Raw genomic sequence first — 23,218 nt, 5'->3', positions numbered from 1 at the left:
GTGCACTGCAAAACTGGACATAATGGAAGCTGCTTTATTGTGTCCCCCATCTTAATATAAGATAAAAGTTAAAGAATGTTGAATTTGACCAAACATGAACAGATTGGTGGGATTTAAAATGACTTCCTTTCAATCTTTTCCCCCACTCCTTATGTATCATCAGTTGTGGTCTTAATGTAGAAAGACTCTTGTTACTCAAATGAGTGCTAAATAAGGCACTAAATATTTCCCTTTATGAGCCTACTGAGATTCAGTTCCCCTTTGGGCTTGCTTGAATGGTACACTTCTCATTCATTCAGACAAGGGGTCAGTTGGGTCACTGTACTCATCTGCTAAATGGTCAACACTTAGTCATGAGTGGATATTTCCGTAATTTCTTCAGTCGAGCGTTAGCAGTCCAAGCTCATGGCCGGACAGTAATTTTCGTTTTTAGATACATTCACGTGGATTAGTCTTGGAAACTTTATTTTTGTGTGTGTGTGTATTCAAGGAATTCTTTGACAGTTATGATGAGGCGTGTATTGTACTTGGTAGTCATGCACCATCTTGGTTGTGGGGGTGTATGTATAAAATTATGTATGGTAAGCCATTATGTTGAATGTATTGAAATTCTCAATTTTCCAAAGACAGCAAAATGCGCATCTATGTCAGGGTTTGTTCAAGGTCACAAACGTTGGTAAAACATTCAAGACATTTGCAACAGTTTGGGGTTTTTTTTTTTTTCTTCTTTCTGTTTAAAAATTTCCATTTGACAAGCGAATTACAGGCGAATGTCTGGCAACATTTTGCAACCAAGAGCGAACCTTGACAAGAACACAATATTCCATACTTTCGTAAACACTCGCAAATGTTCACCGCTCGGTGGCTTCAAGGGCTTGAAATAGATGCTCCACCATACCTCCTGCAGACTCCTCCTGCTTCCACCTCAGGAAAGAACAGCTGGTGCCACTAGATCGCTGTTATTACCTTTATTACGACTGTCAGCATTTTCATGTCACGCGTTGTGACTCTGACACTCTACTGGCAGAGGAAAAACGGAATCTGTAAAGTTAGAGTGGACTTACTTGAATTGGAAGTGCTATTGTGTTAAAATGTCTCTGGTCTAGTTTTTGATGTTTTTTTCTTATGCTATTGTACAAATTGCTTTTTGGTATAAAAAGGCTGAAACATTGGAAATATGCTACAAAACACGAATTGAAGTGGCTTCTTCTTCAGTAGGTTAGCTTCCTTCCTTGGGCCAGACTATAGAAGATTATGCCCCGAGCTGTAAAAGGAATTGAGCTCACATAAAAAGGGACAGAGGTGAGTTGGTTCCAAATATGGGCATTGAGTTTGCAGGTTTTACACGCACACACCAGTGCCTCGGAAGCAGGGAGAATTGAAGTGTATGTTTGAAGTGGACAGAGAAGACTCATGTTTGCCAAGAGCTATTCAGGTTTACCTCAGTGCTCCATAAACAATGCCAGTAAGAGTATGAGTCAGCGTGCAAAAAATGCCGAGAGTTTGTGTAGTGGAGACGTTTAAGCTGACAATACGATTCCATTCACACAAATATAGTGAGAGGAACTAAGAATAGTTTGGGAAGCAAAGGCCCTTGTTTCTGTGCATTTAGCCTGCAGCCTGGTGTGAATTTGTCTCGGAGTCATTTCCCTTTCATTTTCTTCTGAAGCCTCCTGGGCCACGAGAGCATCTCAATAATTCTGGATACTGCAACCAGTGCAGATTGTGCAGCGCAGCTTTCACTGTGGTTAAACAGTAAAGAAGGTGCACTGAGGGGCACATGTTTTTTTTTTCTCATGTTTCCTCTTTGAAGCATACACTTCCTCTTTTCACTTCTGTATGCAGTGAAGCCTGTCTGCAATTATTTAGAATTTCCCAAGGGGTGTCGTGTGACCTGAAACGCCTTTTTCTATTTGTGTGTTCTTTTCAACCAAATAATTATGCCTGGAAGTAGTCCTGTACGATTTGGACCAAATCTTTTATAGTGATGGTTCGATGTTGTAACGTATCATCTTTTATTTATTTTTAATTATAGGAAATTATTGACCATTTTCTTATTCTTTTCTCAGTTTCTTTCTGAAAAATATTTAATCGAAAACCAAGATAATAAAATTTAATCGGAAACCAAGATAATAAAAATCAAGTACAAATTAGGTCTGGACGATTATGGGAAATCTAATAGCAATTTGTTTTTGTTACGCAGTAACTCATCTCCCACTGTCTTTGTGTTCCCAGCTAATAGTGTCCACAAACTAGAGGGGAGAATGCTCTGCACCATGTATATAGGGAAAAGCACACAATGCAGATTTTCTCCTTTGGGAAACTAACCCACGCCTCCGTTGTGGCAAATATAGCTAGACCTCTAATAACTATTGCTATCACGAATGCCGGATGCGGAGTGGCTAAGCATGCAACACACTTATTGGGAAAAGGGAACATGAGAAGTCACAGCTAATAGCTGTAATGTACAGTCACGAAAGACCAGTGTACTTCTGTCTACAGTATACATTTCACAGAAGTCTGGCTGTGATTGTGTAGGTGGAGAGAAACCAGCAAGGACAGGAGATGAGCATTATAGTAAAAAAAAAACAAAAAAAACGGGGGGTTGAAGTTAAGAGATCACCTAATCACTCTTTTTTTTTTTTTTTTTAATTTGGATAAAAAACTTGTTCCTTTCAACATAAGGTTATAAGATGTGAAATGTTACATCACCACCCCCCAACGTGTAATCTGGGATCTGGATCCACATTATTTTTCCATCACCCACACTGAAATGGAGTGTGTTGCTTTTGTCAGATCCAAGGACAAACTGTTGCCCCCTCCTACATTAAAAATGAAGCCAAATGTTCAGTTTTCATACCCCACAGGTCTCTGCATGGGTATTCTTCATAGATGCATTTCTATTCCCTGGAATATGAATAACTCCCTGAAGCCCGTACAACATTAAAAAATAATACTAGGCTCTTCATGTGAGGGCAAGAAGACTTTTCGTTTAATGGTCTTATGATCCCAGGGAATAGGAATCCCCATAAAGGCACAGCGAGCCTGAAATGCATAAAATGCAATTGGTATTACTCGGTTTTAGTGTCTACCTCATCTTAAATGTATTTCATGTATGTTGTCTTTATCTAAAATAGCAATCTCAAGGCTTGAGATCACTACTGACAAAATTGTGGGCACTACATGTGCACTAACCTCTTTATTATACAGTGAGTCAGGTCTATTTGGCTGATCTAAATTGTGCGCTGCCATGTTGCATAAGATAGCTCCACATGTAGCACCAAGAGGCACATCTTGTTAAATTGTTTGATTTGGAGAGAGGGAGTGGGAGGAGACGGAGCGACAGGGCTTGACCGAGCTTGCCGGCACTGTGGCAAATAGCTGCGAGAGTCTTCTACTCCCATATACAGACATTTCCAACCAAGGGTCTGTTCCCTGGCCTTGCACTGTGGTTTCCTGTTAACCCCTCACTAGCGTAGGAGCCTCAGACAGTTTTTTCCTCCGTATTCTATTGTGTGTTTATGAGCAGAGCTGAGGGGCCCTTTATACATGATCAATCAAGTGGAAATAGATTAAACGGGCTCTTTGTTTACGAGATGACTGCATTTTTGGAGCCCCACACATACATTTTTGAAATTGGCATTTCTATTTAAAAGCAAGCATTTGGAAACATTACAGTATACTTTTGCATATTGTATTTATTCATTCCAGCAGGGTGCCATTACTTACCAAAGTACTCATTCACATCACATAGCCTGCTGAAAGGAAGACGGTTTTATGGAGAGCCTTATTTGACTGGTTTTGCCTGGCACATTATGTTAATTTCTATCAAATTGAATTTAACATTATCCCGAACTTGGCACTGGTCATGTAACCATGGAATAGCCTATCACTAAAAAGTCAGATTCAGTCTGTGGTTTTCTGTCAGCTTCACTACACCGCACACCGGAGCATTGACAGGTGAGGAATGTGTACGTACATGGCTTTGTCCATATGTTTGCACCTCGCCGGCTTTTAGAGTCTCTGTCTATAGTTGTATCAATAATGCAGGTGCGCACTCTCGGTCTCACCCCCGAGCGAGCCCTTTCTATGCCATTAAAAATGCATCCATTTCCCAGTCCAAAGTGTCCGTCCCCTCCCAGTTCCCATAAGCCCGTTCTCTAGACCGCACATCAACAGTGTGCTCGAGGCTCATCCGATCAGGAATCCCAGGACTATTTTTTGATGTTTAATCCTCCAGCCATAATTAATTTTTAACCTGATGGAACCATGTGTTCACTGAACATTGAAAGGCCAGTGGTATGAATTGCCACGTTAGACATTAAGAATGTGGCAGATTATTTTTTTTATTCAAACTTGTTTTCCCACGGGTTGTACCTTAATCATGAGCTTGTTACAAATATTTTCATTCTGTTTATGCTGAAACCCCCCCCCCCCCCCCCCTTCTCTTTTCAGTGCATTGACATGCTTAAAAAAAAACAAGTGTAATATTATTCTTACTTTTCAGTGTTTTCCAGACTGCTAACAGACAGGACAATGAACCCTCCGTTTGTAGCAGTCACAACAATCTTGTGTGGGAGTGACTATTGATTGATTGGGCCAAAGCAGTCCTTATAAGGAGGGGTTTGCAGCAGGAAGTGGGTTGTGGTCTAGGTGCTGTGTCATAGGAAGGGAAGTTGCAGATTGTTTCATGGATGAGACAGATGGAGGAAGAGATGGATTAAGGCACTGTGGGGGCTAAGGGGTGGTATGTACGGAGTGTAAAATAAAGACAAGAGGAGGGTACTCATCCCTTTTCCTCCTGTGGTTGTTTTCTTCATGTGGTCTATACTTTGGTCTCATTGTTGATCTGACGTGTAAATCAGTCATATACCCAAGTGCTGACTTTTGGATTTGTGCAGGTGACTTTAAATACATTTCAAATTTATTCACAAATGTCAAATCACGTTTCTTTCTGCAGAGGTTAATTTAGAAATGTGGGAGATTGCAGAGCTCTGCACAATTTCCTGTCTTTGTCAACTTCCATTATGGTTTGGCCTCCCATTTTGTTTTGAATAAAAATTCTCTCCCCTCTCACAATAAGAATAATATTTAAAAAATGGTTGCAAAGATTTTCACTCATTGTTACAAATATTATGCATTTATGTGTCATGTCCTAGCAATGTTGCTGTGTCTTATTGATTACGCAATTGTTATACTTGCATGAAATAACATAATTGTTAGTCAGATGAGAATGTTTGATCTAGACAGAATTAGTTAGATGAGAATGTTTGATCTAGACAGATTGTGGGTTAGATTATGTCTGAGAAATGAGAAGTCAGACCTGTGAAATGTGGAAGAAAGGAGTGGTTAGAAAATACCATAAAGTGGGCACGTACAATATAATTTAAGTACAGCTATTGAAATCCATTACCAAACAAGAGATGTGAAGTATCCAAGATTCTACCATTTGAACAGCTAGTTGAGCAAACTGTATTTGCATGGCGGTAACGTTGCCCAGTCAGGGCAGAGATTGGTGCTCTCTGGTGAATATGTTGTTGGTGCTTCCATACAAACTCACACATGAACTGTATTCTGCCTTTCATTGTAGTGAGTCGAGTATCTGCCAGGCCCGGGCCACTGTGATGATCTACGATGACAGCAATAAGAAGTGGCTGCCAGCCGGTACTGGACCCCAGGCCTTCAGCAGAGTCCAGATCTATCACAACCCTTCCAACAATGCCTTCCGAATAGTGGGACGCAAGATGCAGACAGACCAGCAGGTGAAATGAATAACTTGGGGTTGTGTGTTTTAACCAGGGCTGTGGACTCGGTCGGATTTTTGCACCGAGCCCGAGTCCGGCCTCTTGACCACCGAGTCCGTGTCCGAGTCTGAGTCCGGCTGTCCATTTTTTCTGTTAATTCATGTGACTGCTTAGTCTTTATTCAAGGCTAATTTAGATCAAAATCAAAATAATGATATAAGCTGGGTGACATAATCATCCTTGACATTGGTACATAATGTAAACATTAGCCTAAGTGCAACTCAACGTGGTCGCATTGATCGTAAGCAGGGCTGTGGACAGTATTCCTACGCGCGTTCTCAGCAGCATGATGAAAATAAAATTGAACGTTTTTTTTTTTTTTTATTGTTGGACTCGGTGGACTCGGTCAAAATCAGCACCGAGTCCGGCAAAAATGTCCGAGTCCGAGTCCGGCAAAAATGACCGAGTCCGGGTCCCCGAGTCCGAGTCCGGCAAAAATGACCGAGTCCGAGTCCCCGAGTCCGAGTCCACAGCCCTGGTTTTAACTAATTCTAAATTATTGCGCATGTTTGGGAAATGTATTTCCTTAACTGGATTGCCAACATTTTGTTTATTCAGGACGTTTCAACTAACATTGTGCATGAATCAGTCATGATTAGTTCACGCGTTTGATTGAGCATGGCGTATTAATAATTGATTTTATAATTTGCTGACTCGTATGAGATAATGTGACGTCAATGTAACTGCCGTTTTGTTGTTTGCGCTAGTTTTCCGACAGTTGCAGACCAGCTTGAAGAAATTGGGGTTGAGGCGAAAACCTGCAAAATTGCTAAAGAATTCAACGTTAATGAGTTATAATGAACGGTGCCAAACACAAACATTAGCTGTTGTATATCTATGGCCTCGGCAACTAGCTCCCAAGGAGGAACATGCAAGCTAACCCATCCAGCCTTGGAGGACTATTTATCACCAGTTTGTAACTCCACGGAGTGCAATAACTGACCCAGATTCTACCGTTGGCCACAATGCAATGTGAGATTTTACTTATTATACATTTGGAACAAACCCCCTAAAACAATTTTGTAGTTAGAACAAAACTGCAGCAATGCGTCTGCTTAATACGTTTTTAAATAAAAGTCATCACACAATGCTTCCGTTTATCTTTGAAACGAATGATCAGTGAGCTTTTCAAGGATGAACTTAATCAACTGTTGGGGTTTTATGACACCATCTCACAGAGCATCAGTGATGGCACAATGGGAAATTGTGGCCATAGAACTGGAAATGCAATATGTGACAGATGCAATACACTTCGCATTCCCCTCTAAATAAAAGCAAATCCAGTGTTGTTTTGAAGGCATTTCTTACTATGAAAACTACTCAGCCTTTTCCATGTCTCTCCTAAAATGGAAGTATTGTATTTCAGGATATATCAGTTTCATCCAATTCCAGTATGAACTGTTTGTTATTACAAGATCATGACTCATGAGATAACATTAGATAAAGGGTGGCCATCAAGTTTCTGTAATAAGGGTTAAGTGAGTTTGGAGGGATCTATTCTTGACCACACTCTCATTCTGCCTGCTGCCTCAGCGTCTCAGTTTAAACATTCACCACGCTAAAGTGCTCCCCAGAGACAGAGCCTTAAAGTGGATGATGTTTCCTGTGAGATATTTGGCCTGTTTGGGCATTTCCTGTGACCATTTTTTGTTTTTGGAGGGGGGGCTTGTTGCACATTCTGGACCGTGTCCAATGGTGGAGAATAATATCACTAAAGGGCAACTACTGTATGTAAAAATTCATTTTTCCTGTTCTTTCCCTCCCAATGCGTTTTGCTATCTCACCCTCTCCTCTTTGTCTGCGCTCTGTGGAATTCAGAAGCGGTTAAACAAATAATGAAATGGCATGTCAGCACATTCAGGCAACACTCAAAACCACAACATTGTTTCCCTTCTCATTCATTAGCCTGACGCCACCTACTGGATTGAACGAATAACCAGGATGCATAAACCATGACTGAGTTTTGTAATCAGCAACTGAGGAATCTTCCAGAAACTACAACACCTTCCTTTTGTCTATTTGGTTACAGGAGAAAGTGAAGGGTTTTCAAATTGATCTTTGTTTTTTTCTCTCTCTCTCTTTGTACAGGTGGTTATAAACTGTCCTATCGTGAGAGGGTTGAAATACAACCAAGCCACACCTAACTTCCATCAGTGGCGGGATGCCCGGCAAGTGTGGGGTCTCAACTTTGGCAGCAAGGAGGACGCTGCTCTTTTTGCCAATGGCATGACACATGCTCTGGAGGTGCTCAACTCCATGGCAGATGCAGGTGCTGGTTTTCACTACCTCAAGCCGCCTCAAAATATGTTTCTCCAAGCAGCCTCAAAATATGTTTCTTCAAGCTTCACGTTAACTTCTCACATATTGGCTTGTAGTTAGCGCAGTGTTGTGGAATAGAATTCATTTCTAAACTAGACTGAATGGCTCAATTGTGCCTTGACTGCCATCTTGTGCCGTCTTAAAGAAAGAGCCCCAAAATATGTATACAATACAATCTGCTAGAATTAGTGGCAAGGTATCTAAACTTTAGTAATCTTTTAAATTTAATTTGTCTTGTGCATTGTATTTTGGCAGGCTATGCAACCCTTCCCCGGCCAATGTCAAATGGTCCATCCCCTGAAGAGATTGAGCAACAAAGGAGGTAATAGAGCTCGACTTTAAATGTCCACACATACAAGCCACTAAAAATGTTTGTGTACCTGTGCTCTAGGCTCAATTCACTGTTGATAAGCAATATGTCCAACTAATACGTCTTGGAAACGGCCATGTTTTGGAGGAAGAGGGGGGTGCTATTCAATATGTTATTTAACAATCAATTGTAAATTCTAACTGAAACTTTGCAGTTTTACACACAAGCATATGCACAGGATTTGCTGGCATTAGCCTGACACTGATAAATTCAGCCCCTGTAGGTTAAATGTTAAATAGAGCGCAAGACTGACACATCTCACATTCCCCACCTTCTCTTCATCCATTTATCTGTTTCTCCAATGGAGTCCATTATGCTTGCCGGCACGGACATGGCATTAACCTTTAATCTCATTTAGACTAAAAGGTTCTGTGATTGGCCTGCGAGACTGCCTGTCAAACCAGTGTTTGTCCTGCTGCTCGCTGCCATGCTGTGGCTTAAGCAATAAAGCACTGCTATTAAAACCTTCAAAATCCACCGCAGATTTACATGGAGGTCAATGTTATTTACACCCTTGGTTTGAGTCGAAATGAGTGCCAAACGCATCGTCAGAATCATTTTTCGCTACAAGTGTCAAAACGGGGGTAAGTGATGTGGTTGTGATCAACCCACCTTCACTGTCCTTAGTCGTTGGATGAGGCAAATGTTTTAAATGACGCCGACTGTGTCATTATTGTATACTACCAAGTTGTTTGTATTGTATGTGAGCTGTGCCGCATACAGCTGCAGAATGCCAGATGTGGCGGGGACTTAGTTGACGAGAACTGAAGCAGCTCGAATTAGGCCACAGTGTCCATCTGTGGACTTCTTAGTAGCAACACAAATTGGGAAAGTGTACTTTGTTACATACTTCATATTAATGAACATCATCCCTGTTATTCCTGCTTTTAGTACATTGGATATAGCGTACATTGTCCAATTTGTTGGACAATAGCTGATAAGTTAGCTTAAAGTTTATTGTATCCCATTGGGGGGATCCAGGGATTAATAGTTGTCCGTCTGTTTGGATTTATTTGGATCACATTCAAATTTAAGCCTCTTTCACCTAGAGATATCACAAAATTGCTGCATTTGAGCCATAACAGAAGATTTGGCGTCTTAGCAGCACATCATCCCACCAGCAAACTCAATGATGCATGGTGATATCAGCGACCGTCTCATGTGACATATACTATAACCACTTACTTGATACTTAACTACTTGCAATAGTTAACTACTAATTGTAATACTAGCTAAGATTACTGATAAGTAGAGCTGTGCACAAATCAGTGGTGTTTCAAATAGTGATGCGAAATGGCTGTAAAAACACTGAATCACAATTTCCAAATTGAAACAAATCATTTATTGTTGCACAGACTAAATGGCAACTCGGTGTGTGTGGCCCATGTATGTGAGGAGTGTGCACGCGTTGTGTGAAGATTTAAGACTGAGCAGGTGTGGGGGTGTTCAGAGTGTAAACGGATTTAAACACTGTATAGTCACAGTACTGTTTACCAGTACCAGTATTTACCAAACAAATTATATTGCAAAAGTTGTGACCATTTTCCTCATTTATTAAATGTCATTCGCTGGTTAGCTATGAGTTTAAAGTTGAGCTTTCATTTGAGCTGTCCTAAATGGGAACCTGAAATTGACACAAAGGATCAATAAGGAGGACCCTCATACAGTTTCAACATCAGTCTTAGGAACAAAAAATATTCTACTGATCAACTATTTTTAAATCTGTCATTAACGTAACAATTAATAGCCAAAATACATAACACTAACAATGACTATGTGTTTGCAGATTGGAGCAGCAGAGGTTGGAACAGCAAGAACGGGAACGACAGGAAAGAGAGCGTCAGGAGCGAGAGAGATTGGAGAGAGAAAGACAAGCTTCAGCAGGTCAGTAAAAATGTACTGGTTACCAGAATCACACCAGTCGGATACTTTTTTTTTTTGTCTGAGACATGATCTTTATTGGGTGCATATTTGGGTGTACAGTGCAGTGTGCAAGCAATTCGGGCTGCAGTCAATTATTTTTATAAGTGATTAATCCATTGATTATCTGTTAATTGTCAATGAATTGCATTGGATTAAAAAACATTTCATTTCCACTTTGTTTCAAATTGATAATGGAAAAAACTGTTGAATTATCATTAATTATTTCGGATAGATTGCTTTGCCTCATAAAATGTTGGAAAACTAGTAGGAGTTATCGATGATTAAAAAAAACAAACATTTTTGTTGCCATGGCAACTGGAAGATGTACCAAGATCAGCATACTGGTTTTTTTTTTTTAGCATCTATTCCTCCTGCTCCGCCTATGCCCCCCGGGGGCCTTGCTCCTCCACCAGCGCCTCCGCCACCGCCTGGACCTCCTCCAGCCACTGGTGTTCCGCCACCTCCAGGACCCCCACCATCTGGACCCCCATCTGGAGCACCCCCATCTGGAGGACCCCCACCTCCCCCGCCTCTGCCATCTAATGGAGCTATCGGTGGAGGTAGCGGAGGAGGCGGGGGCTTGGCTGCGGCCCTGGCAGGAGCGAAACTTCGCAAAGTATCAAAAGTGAGTGTAAAGCAGGGGCTTTAATTTTGCCGACACTATTAGTAGCTTCATTAACATTCTTAGTGTGGCTGAAACAAGTCCTTGTGTAATTTGGTTACCTTGGATATAAAAAGAGCTGTTGGATAACTTTTCAACTGCAGTGTAATAGACGTAGATGGCTCTGCATCTGCAAACTTGGATCCTGACAGCGTGACACCGTTGCCTCTACGTACTCTTACCATTTTTTATCCTCAGCAGGAAGAGGGATCTGTTACTGCTCCAGTGGGCAAAGCGGACGCTAGCCGCAGCAGCAACTCCTCTATTGGAGGAGGTGGTGACCTGATGGGTGAGATGAGTGCCATCTTGGCCCGAAGGTAGATGCAATGGCAAAAGAAATGTCATATTTCCATGTCGTATAAATAATGGATGCCTCTTATTTTTTACATAACTTGAAGTTTTGACCTTAAAACTAAATTCCTTGTTATATCAGGAGAAAAGCAGCTGACACTGGAGAGAAAGTACCTCTGAAGACACACGACAATGTACGTAGATGCTTATTTGCTAATTAAACCAGGCCAACGGATCAAAAAATGGCCCTCATACGATTTGACACTGGCTGTTTCCATGGACACTTATTCGGATTAAAAGCCTGCTCGCAATAAAAATGCTTTATAAACACAATCTGATCAGCGCGCATGAAAACACTTGTTCTGAAATATCGGATCAAGCCATCTTCACTGCGTATTGCTGTATACGCAGTTCTGGTTTGCGTGGATAGAGTGACGTTTTGTTGACACGAAAGTCGCTAAGGCTACTAATTCCGGTGTATTTGGTCGATCTGCACGTCAAAGTCATATGTTCCGATCAAAAGTGTGATGCACGAACACACAACTTTTTTTTTGTGTCCATGGAAACAGTTCATCCATTCATAAATTTTATCCGAGGTCTGATCCGATCGAAGAAATTTTGTCCACATAAACATAGCCACTATGGGCCCAAATATCTGCTGCAGCATGAGTCACGCTAAGCAGGTCTTTAATTTTTCCATACAGGAGGATTCAGAGCCTCAAGGTCAAAGTGGTGAGAAACAAAGATTTGTAACAACTCGCTTGCAAAAAAATACAAAGTTTATATTTTCACACTTCATCTTTGTCAGAGATCACGAGAAGAGCCTGGGAGAAATCGTCCACTATGACCAGGTGATTAATGATTTCTGTTTTATTAGGATGTCATCATCAGTTTCCTTTGATGCAATGTGTTTGAGCTCACCCTAAGTGTCGTCCTCCATCAGCGTACATGCAACTTCACAAATACCCGCATGCTTTTTGCACCGTTGTCCAAGTGTGTTGTAGTAAGCGAATGTCAACCATCTCCATTCTAAGAGGAGAGTGTGTGTATGTTTCACTAACAGGAATAGCTCCATTCCCAAGAGCATGGACTCCACCTCCTCATTGTCCCAAAGTTACAGGTATACATGCATACTATCCCATCCACTGTCAGCTTCACTCCGCTTACTTTTTGTTTTTTTGCTTAGTGGGTAACACTGCTTGCAGCCGCACGCACTCTGTGTTTGTTCTGATTTTTATCTTGAGAGACAATGACAGTTCAAGTTCAATGACATGATTGATTGATTGTATTTCCATAGGATGTTTGAGCTCTTTGGGCAGCGCTGCCCCCTTTTGGTCAAACTACTGCCAGCCACTTTGACATTGATTGTATTTTCATAGGATGTTTGAGCTCTTTGGGCAGCGCTGCCCCCTTTTGGTCAAACTACTGCCAGCCACTTTGACGGTTGCATAGGTGGCTGTGAATTGATTTAGCCATGGTTTAACCATGAGTACATATACAGGAATCTCAATTTGGATTGATGATGCTGTAGTTGAAATGATTCTCATTTATAAGTTTTACAAATGCAAAAGTATGGGGGGGAAAAAAAATCTTGACTGACACCTGTGGGTGTGTACAGTCCATATTTTCATGACATTAAATTTTTTTTGCAGCACTATGGAAATTTTCCCCAAATACTCCTTTTTGTGCAATTTTACTTTAATAAGCACACATTAAAACCAAAACTGTATCTGTTGCGCAGGGCGAAGCCAGCAAACAACAGTAATGACACAAGTGGATTCGAAGACTCCGATTTAGAAAAGATGAAACAGGTAACTTGATTAGAGGTTAACTTGATTGTTTTCTCTTCCTCACTTGTGCTCTCTCCCTGTCTGTCTCTCTCTCCCCCCCCTCCCTCACGCCCTCACTCAACAGTTTTATTAATGCCCTCAAACAAAGTTTTGTCTGACTCATGGTGATTTTTCTGCAGGAAATACTTGAGGAGGTGCGGAAAGAACTTCATAAAGTAAAGGAGGAAATCATCAGAGGTAAGAACATGGCCCTGCATGTGGTCCAAAACTAGTATAAAGAGCGTTCGCGCTGAGCCGGAATATGTCTATTAGTGGTAGAGGGGCTCAATGCATTTGAATAATATAGTATTAAATTCTTCTTAACTCTTCACACAAAATACATGTATTACCATATGATCATTCATAACTGTCATATTCAGTATAGGGCTGGGCGATGAATTGATTTATTCAGTATATCAATTTTTTGGGGGGGGGGCGGGGGGCAAATACGCTTTTGAAATAATTGATCCTCAAACCTCTTGTAATGCAACTCCAACTGCACGCTTTATTGTTTTCAGGAAATATCAGCATGCTAATTCTGTTATTTAGGCATTATTTAACTGCACACTTTCTCGCCAAACTCTGCTGTCAATGTTGCCTTTATCGGTGCCGCTTCTGCAAAGGCAATTAGTTATAACCATCAAGTTAGATGCTGGTGTCTATTTGAGGAACAGCATTAAAGTGGGCAACATAGGAAGCACTTACCTACTTGTGGCATGGTGTCTTCTATTAGCGCTAAGGCCACAGAAGGAATGCATTGCCAGACTGTTGACCTTTATTGTTTCTCACTCTTCTACCTCACAGCCTTTGTTCAGGAGCTGCAAAAGAGAAGCACATAGTTTTGGTGCACGTCTGGTGTAGCAGAGGGATGTGATGGATGGAGGCTTGCTGGGACCTTTCCACCACTGCATCCTCTAATGTAGCCCAGGGATTTCTCATTTTCTTTTTTTTTCTGTCTCCCACAAGCATTGCTTTTGTGTCACCATGCCTAGATACTCTTCATGTAAATGGTAACCCAGGGAACCTGCTCAGGCCACCATCCAACTTGTTCAAATATCACTCACTTGTTTGGTGATGCTGTTTCTCCCTCATTCATTTGTCCTATTCCAAGGTGTCCTCAACGTGAATGAGTTAAATTCACAGCTGCGGCCACAGTACTGACTTGTTGTTATTGTTAATCTTCATATCAGGAGTCTTTCTGCTAGTTGCGTCTTCTGACAGATTCACTGATCAAGCAGTATTCAGGGATAGAAGGTATTTGCCACATTTTTACTGTTAACAGCAAGATGGTGGAATGTTGGCATTTGGCTACTACGCTTTCTTCTCAGCAACGCCTCAAAAACAGCCATAAATACATCAAATGTCCGCTGGTAGTTTGTATTCTCTTAATGGAAATTGGAAGATAGAAAATCAATAATTAGGGAGAGAGCAGAGAAGCGAACTCCCTGACTTCTGCGGTCTTTTTCTGCCACAAGGATTTACATCTCCCGGCACAGCACAAAGCCTTCACTGCTGCAGGAAGCAACGACGAGCAAATGGATGCCGATGGACAACTGAAATGCTGTGAACGAGAGTGTGTTGTTGTTTTATGATATTTTGAGAAATGTATTCTCTTTGCATTGCACTTGTTCCAGAGTCAAGTGTGAGCATGTGCCACACTGCCTTGACACCCCCCCAACAGTCTAAATGAAATTTGTTGTTGGCCAGTGCAGTTGTCCTAAACTGTACTTCTGCGAGTTATTTTCTTTCATTCTTATCTATATTTTCTACATTTTTTTTCTTTTCTTTTTTTTTTGAAAAACATGGCCATGAATAGGTCAATTAGTTTGGCCATGACCAACTGCCTTGAGAATGGATATAAATATATATATGAATAAATATATTTGTTTTGAGGGAAAGTGTCAGCAAATGAACAGGTTTTTTTTCTATTTTAATTAAAATGACTGGTGAATGGGGATTTTGTTTTTTCCTTTTGATTATTGTTATGAGATGTTATTTTGGGTTCACGGCTTTTTCTAATAAAATCTAGGCTTTTTACACTGAAATATAAAGCAAACAGCTTAGAGACACTGGATTAGAAATGCCTTTATAGTCGAATACAACTGCTTCTTGAAATGCATTTCTTTGTCCGAGTTTTTTTTATTTTTTATTAGGTGATTTACATTTGCATCAGTTTGGCAAAATCATACTCAGACGATGTAATACAGTAGATGTGTTATTGTGTTGCACATATAATGAGTACCCATCACGTTTCGTTATAACTACCGCTTTCTGTGGCGCCATTATCAGAAAAGATGAAGGAAAAACATACTTGAGAAGCTAATCTTTAATGTTAACCGAGCTCAAATTTTGGTGACGTCACGCGTAGTTATGCTTTGAACTCAAAACATTTAGTTTGATGCAATTTTTTTCCCAGGGACATTTTCTACTTGAGAGCTTTAAAATTAGAATTTACATTTTGAAGGATCTGACACCGTTAACAAGAGTACGATATAATGGAAAATTGTGACAATTAGATGCGGACATAATGTAATTATATGACTCTAAATGGAAAAACAGCCATTATGAACTAAGGTCTGCAGCCAGTGTCCTTCCAGATGCTTCCGGATCGGGAAGCCACTCAAAACCGTTTCCGCCGCCATTGCGGATTTTGGACAGGAGATCAGCCGTAACCACAGCCGCTATCCATCTTGTGGTGCGGAGTGCAAAAGAACTAAACACTGACACACTGGGCTGCAACGTTTGGGTGGCGCTTTTGGGAGCAGTGCAATTTTATCGTGGTTTTGTCTCAACGGACTTGCTCCGACCTACACGTAGCGTAAGGAGGTCGTAAGCTAGCGCGGTGCTGCTGCTCTGCTAGCTAGCACGGCGGCTAACATTTAAGCACTCTGGAGAACGCCGAGGAAAACACCATGTCGCAAATCTTGCCTATCCGCTTCCAGGAGCACCTACAGGTATGTAGGCACATTCGGTAGTGATATGGAACGCGCGACTGCTCTATGAATCGAGTTCTTTACAACGGAGTCGTATGACAGCTCGCTAGCCGAGCTAACGTCAATACCCGCAGCAAATAAATGACCTCCCCTCCCCCGTTTAGCATCAGCTAACAAATAGCCTTCAAGGCTAGCATCTCATTCATTTTCACCAAAGACACTGCGCAGCCCAATTCACTGTTTGACACTGGCAAAATTGGCAAATCGTTCTATTTAACATTTTCGCCGCCCTTCAGTGTACCGTCGGTGTGATTTTGATTTGCACACGCCTTCATTTTTAAATGTTAGCTCGTACCGTCATGAATGTATCATGAGGGATGCTGGCAGTCACGTCATGAAATCGCAGCTTTATTGATTCAACGCGGAATTTGTATAAAAATGACGCGTTTAGTCATCGTGCTTTATGCAACACATTTGGATTGATGTTTTGATGTCCAAAATTTCTCCAATGACTATTCTGACAGGATGAGTCAAACAAGAAACCGTGTTCAGCTGCTCTGAATTCATACAGAAGCGTCTGTTTAAAATATTAGGAAAAATAATTTCTACTATACACACACGTTGTGTGTGTGTGTGTGTGTGTGTGTGTGTGTGTGTGTGTGTGTGTGTGTGTGTGTGTGTGTGTGTGTGTGTGTGTGTGTGTGTGTGTGTGTGTGTGTGTATATATATATATATATATATATATGCGTTTGTGTGTATACATACATACAATTACCTACATATTGTGTTCCGTCAATATATAAGCTTGATATTGTGATACGTAGTTATCATTCGCAAATCTTTTGTGATACTATCACGATTTAGTCTGCAATTCCCGTACCTGGTGTGGTAGCTCCTACTTTGACAGCCCAGGTGTCAAACCCAAGGCATGGGGGCCAGATCTGGCCCGCCACATTATTATGTGGTCCACAAAGCCAAATCGTGCATTGATTTCATGTTATTTAACCAATTACAAAATTGCAATTTGTCCTCACTTTGTTGTGAGATTGCAGGCAGTTTTGTTACCAAACCCCTTTTGAAATTAAAAAATAATTCTTTTTTTTCTTTTACTAGCTTCTGATTACAAAATTAGTTGTCCATATATTTGTTTTATGTGTGAATGTGATATTATGCGGCAATCATACATTTCTGGTATGTGGCTTCAGACTTCGCAGTCAGAATGGCCCTCTGAGGCATCATAACGATGATGTGGCCTGAGACCAAAATGAGCTTGACACCTGTCATACAACAACTGTTAATTACTGTTCAATTAGTAATTTGACAGTGACATTTTGTCTATTTGGTGAAATAAAAAAGGGAAATAAGAATGTGTTCACATTAAAACGGATCTAATCCTAAAGTCTCTGCTCTGAACCCAATGTATCCGGGTGGGATACATTTAGTCTGAATGAAGTGCTGCTCAAACTTGATCTAGTTATTTCAGTCTTTGCTTAAAGCAATATGAAAAACTTAAATTGGGTGTCATCTGTCCTAACAAACATACTCTTTATCTCCCGTCACTGGAGGGCTTTGCTATTTGTATTCTACTAAGACAAACTGTCTTTATATTCCAGCTCCAGAACTTGGGCATCAACCCAGCTAACATTGGGTTCAGCACTCTGACAATGGAGTCAGATAAGTTCATCTGTATAAGAGAGAAAGTGGGTGAGCAGGCTCAGGTTGTCATCATTGACATGGCCGATCCCAACAACCCCATCCGCAGGCCCATCTCTGCAGACAGCGCCATCATGAACCCTGCAAGCAAAGTTATTGCTCTTAAAGGTAAGTAAATAGCATCCCTAATTGTTCATTATTTTACAAGGCAGTGAGCAATTTGTCTTCAAATTCAAGCCAAAATAGTTTACGACTTAATTGAAAACTTTTTCTGTACACATACACACGGGTCATCTGTGTAGTTTATTCGGTCACCTCATTCGTTTGTGCAGACATATAAAATAGTGTCATTAATGTGAAGTTTTATCATTGTGAGTTGATATTAAGTTATTCAGTAAAACTGATGGTAAAAAAGTCATGCTGTCATGAATGCTTTGTCTGTTTTTGTTTTTGCTCTTTTTTCATTTCCTTAATGCTCTCTTATGTTTGCAGACGGTGAGTTGAATTTTACAAATCATGAGTTGTCAAAGTGTATCCCTGTATGCACTTGTCTTGACACGAATGCACAATACCGGTCATAGATTTAATGAATGCTTGGCATCGGATTAGTAACAGTGTCAGATGAGATTTGTAGTGTTGTTTTAATTATTTTTATTATTTTCATTAGTCTTAGTACAGCACATACAGCCTTAGAATTTAATTCATACAAGTAGCCCTTCTAATGGGCAATACAGATATATACTATGTTCATGAATTTTAGTTAATTCTTCGATTTGACAAATGATGAAAATTGAGTTTTCAGAATAATTTGATAAGCAAGACTATATTCTCTTTAAGTCAGTTTCCAGGTAAAAGACAATTTTCCAGATAAAAAGATATTTTAAGATATTGTAAGGAAAACAATTGACTTCCCCTCTAAAGACCCTTTCACTGTTTTCTGACTTTTCCACTGTTTAGCAGTGTCACAGGACATTTTAAACTCCCCTTGCCCCAAAATTAAAAACATGCCTATGCCCTCCAATTATCATGGTCTATTCAGCTGCTGCACACATAACACACCACTGGTGATTTGGTTGTGGTGCTTGCTTATTTTGTGTTGTATAGAACACTGCAGATCATATTTTATGAACAAACAAATTAGTCGGTGTTAGTGCATCTGTCCAGCAACCTTCCCATCATTACGTCATCTGTATGCTTTGTAGTTCCCTCTTGCAAATCTGCATTCAGACCTAACCCAAAGTCTGACATCTCTCATTTTAGAATTTCATTCTCATTTGTGTTATTTCTCTTAAGATGGTGAGCCACAGAGGTTATTGTTTCATGTACTAGATGGAGGCTCTGAATTAATCTGCTTTAAACTAAAGTGACTAACCATTGGAATAAAAAAATCCAGAAGCTCAACAGATGTATTTGTCATTGCAGTAACAAGAAGAAAATCATACAGAAACCTCTGTTTAAATTGTTAGAAAAAATATGATCTATTAAGTTTGCTTGAAGAATAATTCTTTCAAACAAGGCATCTTAACGAAGTTAGATACTGACTCTGGGTTAATATTGAAGAAACAGAAAAAGAAGTGAGCATTTATGATTTGCTGCATTCTCTTTGAATATACTGTGGAATAGAAATCTTTTTTTCTTTTTTGTTGTTTTGAACCACAAGGTGATGTTTGCGCCAAACTTTGCGCCTTCCTCACCGCTTGCCTGCCTCACACGCACCCTGTTGCTCCACTCGCAAAGCTGCTCTGAATTTTGTACAATTTGATTGGCCGAGTCATGTCATTTGGAAGGCGTTACAATGCACGCAATTGGTCTTTGTATTCCGAGTGTGTATGAGAAAGCAAACTGATAGTTCTGCACAGTAATACACGAGTGCCATTACCAATGTTACCCAATGTGTTGGTATGACCGCAGAGAAAACTAAATAACTCTTAATGTCTCTGTCTGTGGAATGTACCCAATAAGGCCATTGTAGCGACACCAAGTCAAGTAACTGTATTGGCACATAGAAGTATGCAGTGCTTTGTCAGTCTGAAAACAGTTTGCGGAAGTCTGTCAAGCCATAAATTGGGGATTTTGTCCACATACCGGGGGGGGGGGTTGCATATCCAGCCTTGAATGTGCACACGTCAATGAACTGAATGCAGATCTACCACAATGTAGTTACCCTTTTGTTGGTCTTGCCTCTTGATTTGATACTGCCTTGTTGTGTGGTGCTTTCCTATCACTGAAAGCAAACCTTGACTCCCTACTCTAACAACTGGAATTTGGTATTTGTCCCCTCCTACCCCCATTGTCTGATGTGGGTGATGTGTAGTAGCTTAGATGACTCAATTTTCTGTCTAATAATTATCTTCTCACAAGCGTGTGGTGTTAAAACAAAACAACTTGTCGACTCACATTAACCTTGATGTTAATACTTTCAGCGGCCAAGACCCTGCAGATCTTCAATATTGAAATGAAGAGCAAGATGAAGGCTCACACAATGACAGATGATGTGACCTTCTGGAAGTGGATCTCCCTCAACACAGTTGCCCTGGTCACAGACAACGCGGTCTACCATTGGAGCATGGAGGGCGACTCTCAGCCAGTCAAAGTCTTTGACCGCCATTCCAGCCTGGCAGGCTGCCAGATCATCAATTATCGCACTGACGCCAAACAGAAATGGTTACTGCTAATCGGCATTTCAGCACAGGTACCAACTGTGTGGTCATCAGCTTTTCTACAAAACTGTTCATCTGTATTGGACAGTATATATATTTTTAATAGATCATTTAGATGACAAGAGTGTTTACAAAGTGTTCAATGTTGTCCTACCTTAGTCACATGATGTTTTTTGTCACCGGTCAACAAATTACTTGCTGTAATGTAAGTAATGTAATATTCAGTTTGTTGGTCAGGATATTGCATTGTGTGGGAAAAACTGTGATAAAGCTCCAGTGGGATGTATTGTGATCTACAATCCTATATTTTCAATTAGTGTAGTCGTTTCACAGTTATTTATACAATGTGTGTATTTCTTAGTTGAATCAATCTTGTTATGGCTTATGTTCTCCAGCAAAACCGTGTTGTTGGAGCAATGCAGTTGTACTCGGTGGACAGGAAGGTTTCTCAGCCCATTGAAGGTCATGCGGCTGGTTTTGCACAATTCAAGATGGAGGACAACACAGAGGAGTCAACTCTGTTCTGTTTTGCTGTTCGAGGACAGGCAGGCGGAAAAGTAAGATCATGCACCTGAATGATGCGTCATATTATATTTCAATTTCATGTTTTGCGTCTTCTTTGTTTTGTTATTCCTTTATAGCTCCACATAATTGAAGTCGGCACTCCACCAACCGGGAACCAGCCATTTCCGAAGAAGGCTGTAGATGTATTTTTCCCTCCAGAAGCCCAGAATGACTTCCCGGTTGCCATGCAGGTATGAAGGATAATAAGTTGTTTTTGTAAACAACTGTTATTCAGGGTTCCCGCGGATTCTTAAAAAGTCTAAAAACAAATCTAAAACAAGGCATTATTTAGCATTAAAATGCCCCAAATCATTCTTTCAAATAGTCTTAAAAATGTCAACACATTTTAAGTAGGATTTGATCATTACAGTGGATCCTTGCCTACTTAAAGTTCGGCACCTGCAGATTTGCATATTGGCAGCTTTTTTTTTTTTAGTTCTTTTGTGGTTGGTTTTTTTATGGGGGGGCGGGTTTCCTCATTTTCCCCCTTCATTTTTCACAGAACTCGCAGATTGAATGACGGCGAACAAACGTTTATTAGTTTGACCTTTGATGTTGTCCACTAACATAATTTTAATTTCGTAATAAGATGTGGGTATTCTAATTATGTCTCTATTGTCTGTATTTTTAGATAAGCTCCAAGCAAGATGTAGTCTTTCTTATCACCAAATATGGCTACATCCACCTGTACGACTTAGAAACGGGGACCTGCATCTACATGAACAGGATTAGTGGAGAGACCATTTTTGTCACTGCACCTCATGAGCCAACTGCTGGTATCATTGGGGTAAACAGGAAAGGACAGGTATGGAAAAAAAGTGAAAACATATTTTTCTTGACATTGAATCGCTTGGACACCTGTTCATTTTTTTGCACATATACTGTACCTGGAAATACGTATATATTTATACATAGATTTGCAATGTCACTGCGCAAAGAATTCACTTTACTGATTTCTGTGCAGCCAGCGTGAGTTCAGTTTATGATTAAATCAGTGTATATAATACCTTTCTCCCATACATTGATGGATAAGGCAGACCCTATTCGCCTTATGAGTATTTGAAAATTGACCGATATTCATAAGATTTGCAAATGAGCCATGGTGTAGCAGCACTTTTAGTGAGATAGGAGCAGCAGAAGAGCGCAGCTTGTTGAGGCAGACTTGAGTCTAATCTTGTTATTGCTCTTAAATCTCACCTGCACCTCCACCACGCAGAGCTTAGAGTATTATGCAAACAAAATGTGACACAACACGCAGGAATTTGAAGAGTCTGTATAAATTAGCCATATGTCAAACAAATAAAGATGTTTAGAAAGTATTTGGGGTCAAATATGCAACTCAGAAGTGCTAAATGTGCTTTCCCAGGTGTTATCGGTATGTGTAGAAGAGGAGAACATTATTCCCTACATCACCAATGTGCTCCAGAATCCAGACCTGGCTCTCCGCATGGCTGTCCGCAATAACCTTGCCGGGGCTGAGGAATTGTTTGCCCGCAAGTTTAACACCCTCTTTGCTGCAGGGAATTACTCAGATGCGGCCAAAGTGGCAGCTAATGCCCCGAAGGTACAGTCAAGTTCTAGCTAACCTTTTTACCTCAAGCAAAATGATTGTTCCAGTCAATTGCACCTTTGACTCTGGAACATAGAGTAACATCACAACATTTCTCATTGCCAACATCACCCCTCAATTTTAATTAGGACACTGTGATGTCATTTAATGACTGTCGTCACCCGTCTGTTTGTCGTTCTCCAGGGTATACTGCGAACACCAGACACCATTCGCAGGTTCCAGAGTGTTCCTGCTCAACCAGGCCAGCGGTCACCACTACTTCAGTATTTTGGTATTTTATTGGATCAAGGCCAGCTTAATAAGTTTGAATCTCTGGAGCTGTGCAGGCCGGTCCTCCAGCAGGGCCGCAAACAGCTGCTAGAGAAATGGCTGAAAGAAGACAAGGTCTGTGCTCACTGGGTGGTTTTATAGCTGGCAATGCTTTTGTCTACCACAATAGGCTTTTAGCGCTGTCTTGACTGATTTATCGGTCCTGTTTTGCTTACAGCTGGAGTGCTCGGAGGAGCTTGGAGACCTGGTGAAATCAGTGGATCCCACGCTTGCGCTCAGTGTGTACCTGCGAGCGAACGTCCCCAACAAAGTCATTCAATGTTTTGCTGAAACTGGCCAGTTCCAGAAGATTGTACTGTATGCCAAGAAGG

At 40.7% G+C, this 23,218-nt stretch overlaps 2 protein-coding genes and 1 long non-coding RNA gene across 7 annotated transcripts in view; 2 read left to right on the top strand and 1 right to left on the bottom strand.

The window, feature by feature from the left end:
* The window catches only part of vaspb (vasodilator stimulated phosphoprotein b), a 21,680-nt gene extending 6,364 nt beyond the window's left edge, over positions 1–15,316 (top strand). Inside the window, exons 2-14 of one of the 3 annotated variants that reach the window (XM_088380082.1) lie at positions 5,591–5,762; positions 7,893–8,073; positions 8,379–8,445; positions 10,280–10,377; positions 10,776–11,041; positions 11,279–11,394; positions 11,511–11,562; positions 12,073–12,100; positions 12,177–12,219; positions 12,432–12,488; positions 13,110–13,179; positions 13,338–13,395; positions 14,002–15,316. In XM_088380082.1, the coding sequence (XP_088236208.1) occupies positions 5,591–5,762; positions 7,893–8,073; positions 8,379–8,445; positions 10,280–10,377; positions 10,776–11,041; positions 11,279–11,394; positions 11,511–11,562; positions 12,073–12,100; positions 12,177–12,219; positions 12,432–12,488; positions 13,110–13,179; positions 13,338–13,395; positions 14,002–14,036 (1,243 nt within the window). In that variant the 3' untranslated portion in view covers positions 14,037–15,316. Of the gene's footprint in view, positions 1–5,590; positions 5,763–7,892; positions 8,074–8,378; positions 8,446–10,279; positions 10,378–10,775; positions 11,042–11,275; positions 11,395–11,510; positions 11,563–12,072; positions 12,101–12,176; positions 12,220–12,431; positions 12,489–13,109; positions 13,180–13,337; positions 13,396–14,001 lie in introns of all 3 variants that reach the window. The other 2 variants (XM_088380081.1, XM_088380083.1) reach the window with 2 other exon arrangements.
* On the bottom strand, positions 13,677–16,513 carry LOC148395067 (uncharacterized). Its single transcript, XR_015859310.1, has 2 exons — positions 13,903–16,513; positions 13,677–13,812 (listed from the first exon to the last, which is right to left on the bottom strand). It is a non-coding gene; the product is annotated as an uncharacterized LOC148395067 (long non-coding RNA).
* LOC148395066 (clathrin heavy chain 1-like) overlaps positions 15,688–23,218 on the top strand; it is a 19,737-nt gene continuing 12,206 nt past the window's right edge. Inside the window, exons 1-9 of one of the 3 annotated variants that reach the window (XR_015859309.1) lie at positions 15,688–16,151; positions 17,744–17,951; positions 20,207–20,475; positions 20,839–21,000; positions 21,085–21,198; positions 21,639–21,812; positions 22,374–22,571; positions 22,761–22,961; positions 23,065–23,217. Coding sequence is in view for 2 of the 3 variants with exons in the window: in XM_088380078.1 (XP_088236204.1) it covers positions 16,110–16,151; positions 17,744–17,951; positions 20,207–20,475; positions 20,839–21,000; positions 21,085–21,198; positions 21,639–21,812; positions 22,374–22,571; positions 22,761–22,961; positions 23,065–23,217 (1,521 nt within the window). In the remaining variant the exon portion in view is untranslated. The remainder of the gene's footprint in view (positions 16,152–17,743; positions 17,952–20,206; positions 20,476–20,838; positions 21,001–21,084; positions 21,199–21,638; positions 21,813–22,373; positions 22,572–22,760; positions 22,962–23,064; position 23,218) is intronic. The other 2 variants (XM_088380078.1, XM_088380079.1) reach the window with 2 other exon arrangements.

Source organism: Syngnathus floridae, chromosome 7 (assembly GCF_059516105.1).
Source record: "Syngnathus floridae isolate MCC-2025c chromosome 7, RoL_Sflo_1.0, whole genome shotgun sequence".
In the NCBI taxonomy this organism is placed as follows: Eukaryota; Metazoa; Chordata; class Actinopteri; order Syngnathiformes; family Syngnathidae; genus Syngnathus; species Syngnathus floridae.
Note: the sequence above shows the minus strand (reverse complement) of the source record. Positions and strands in the feature narration are given on the sequence as shown.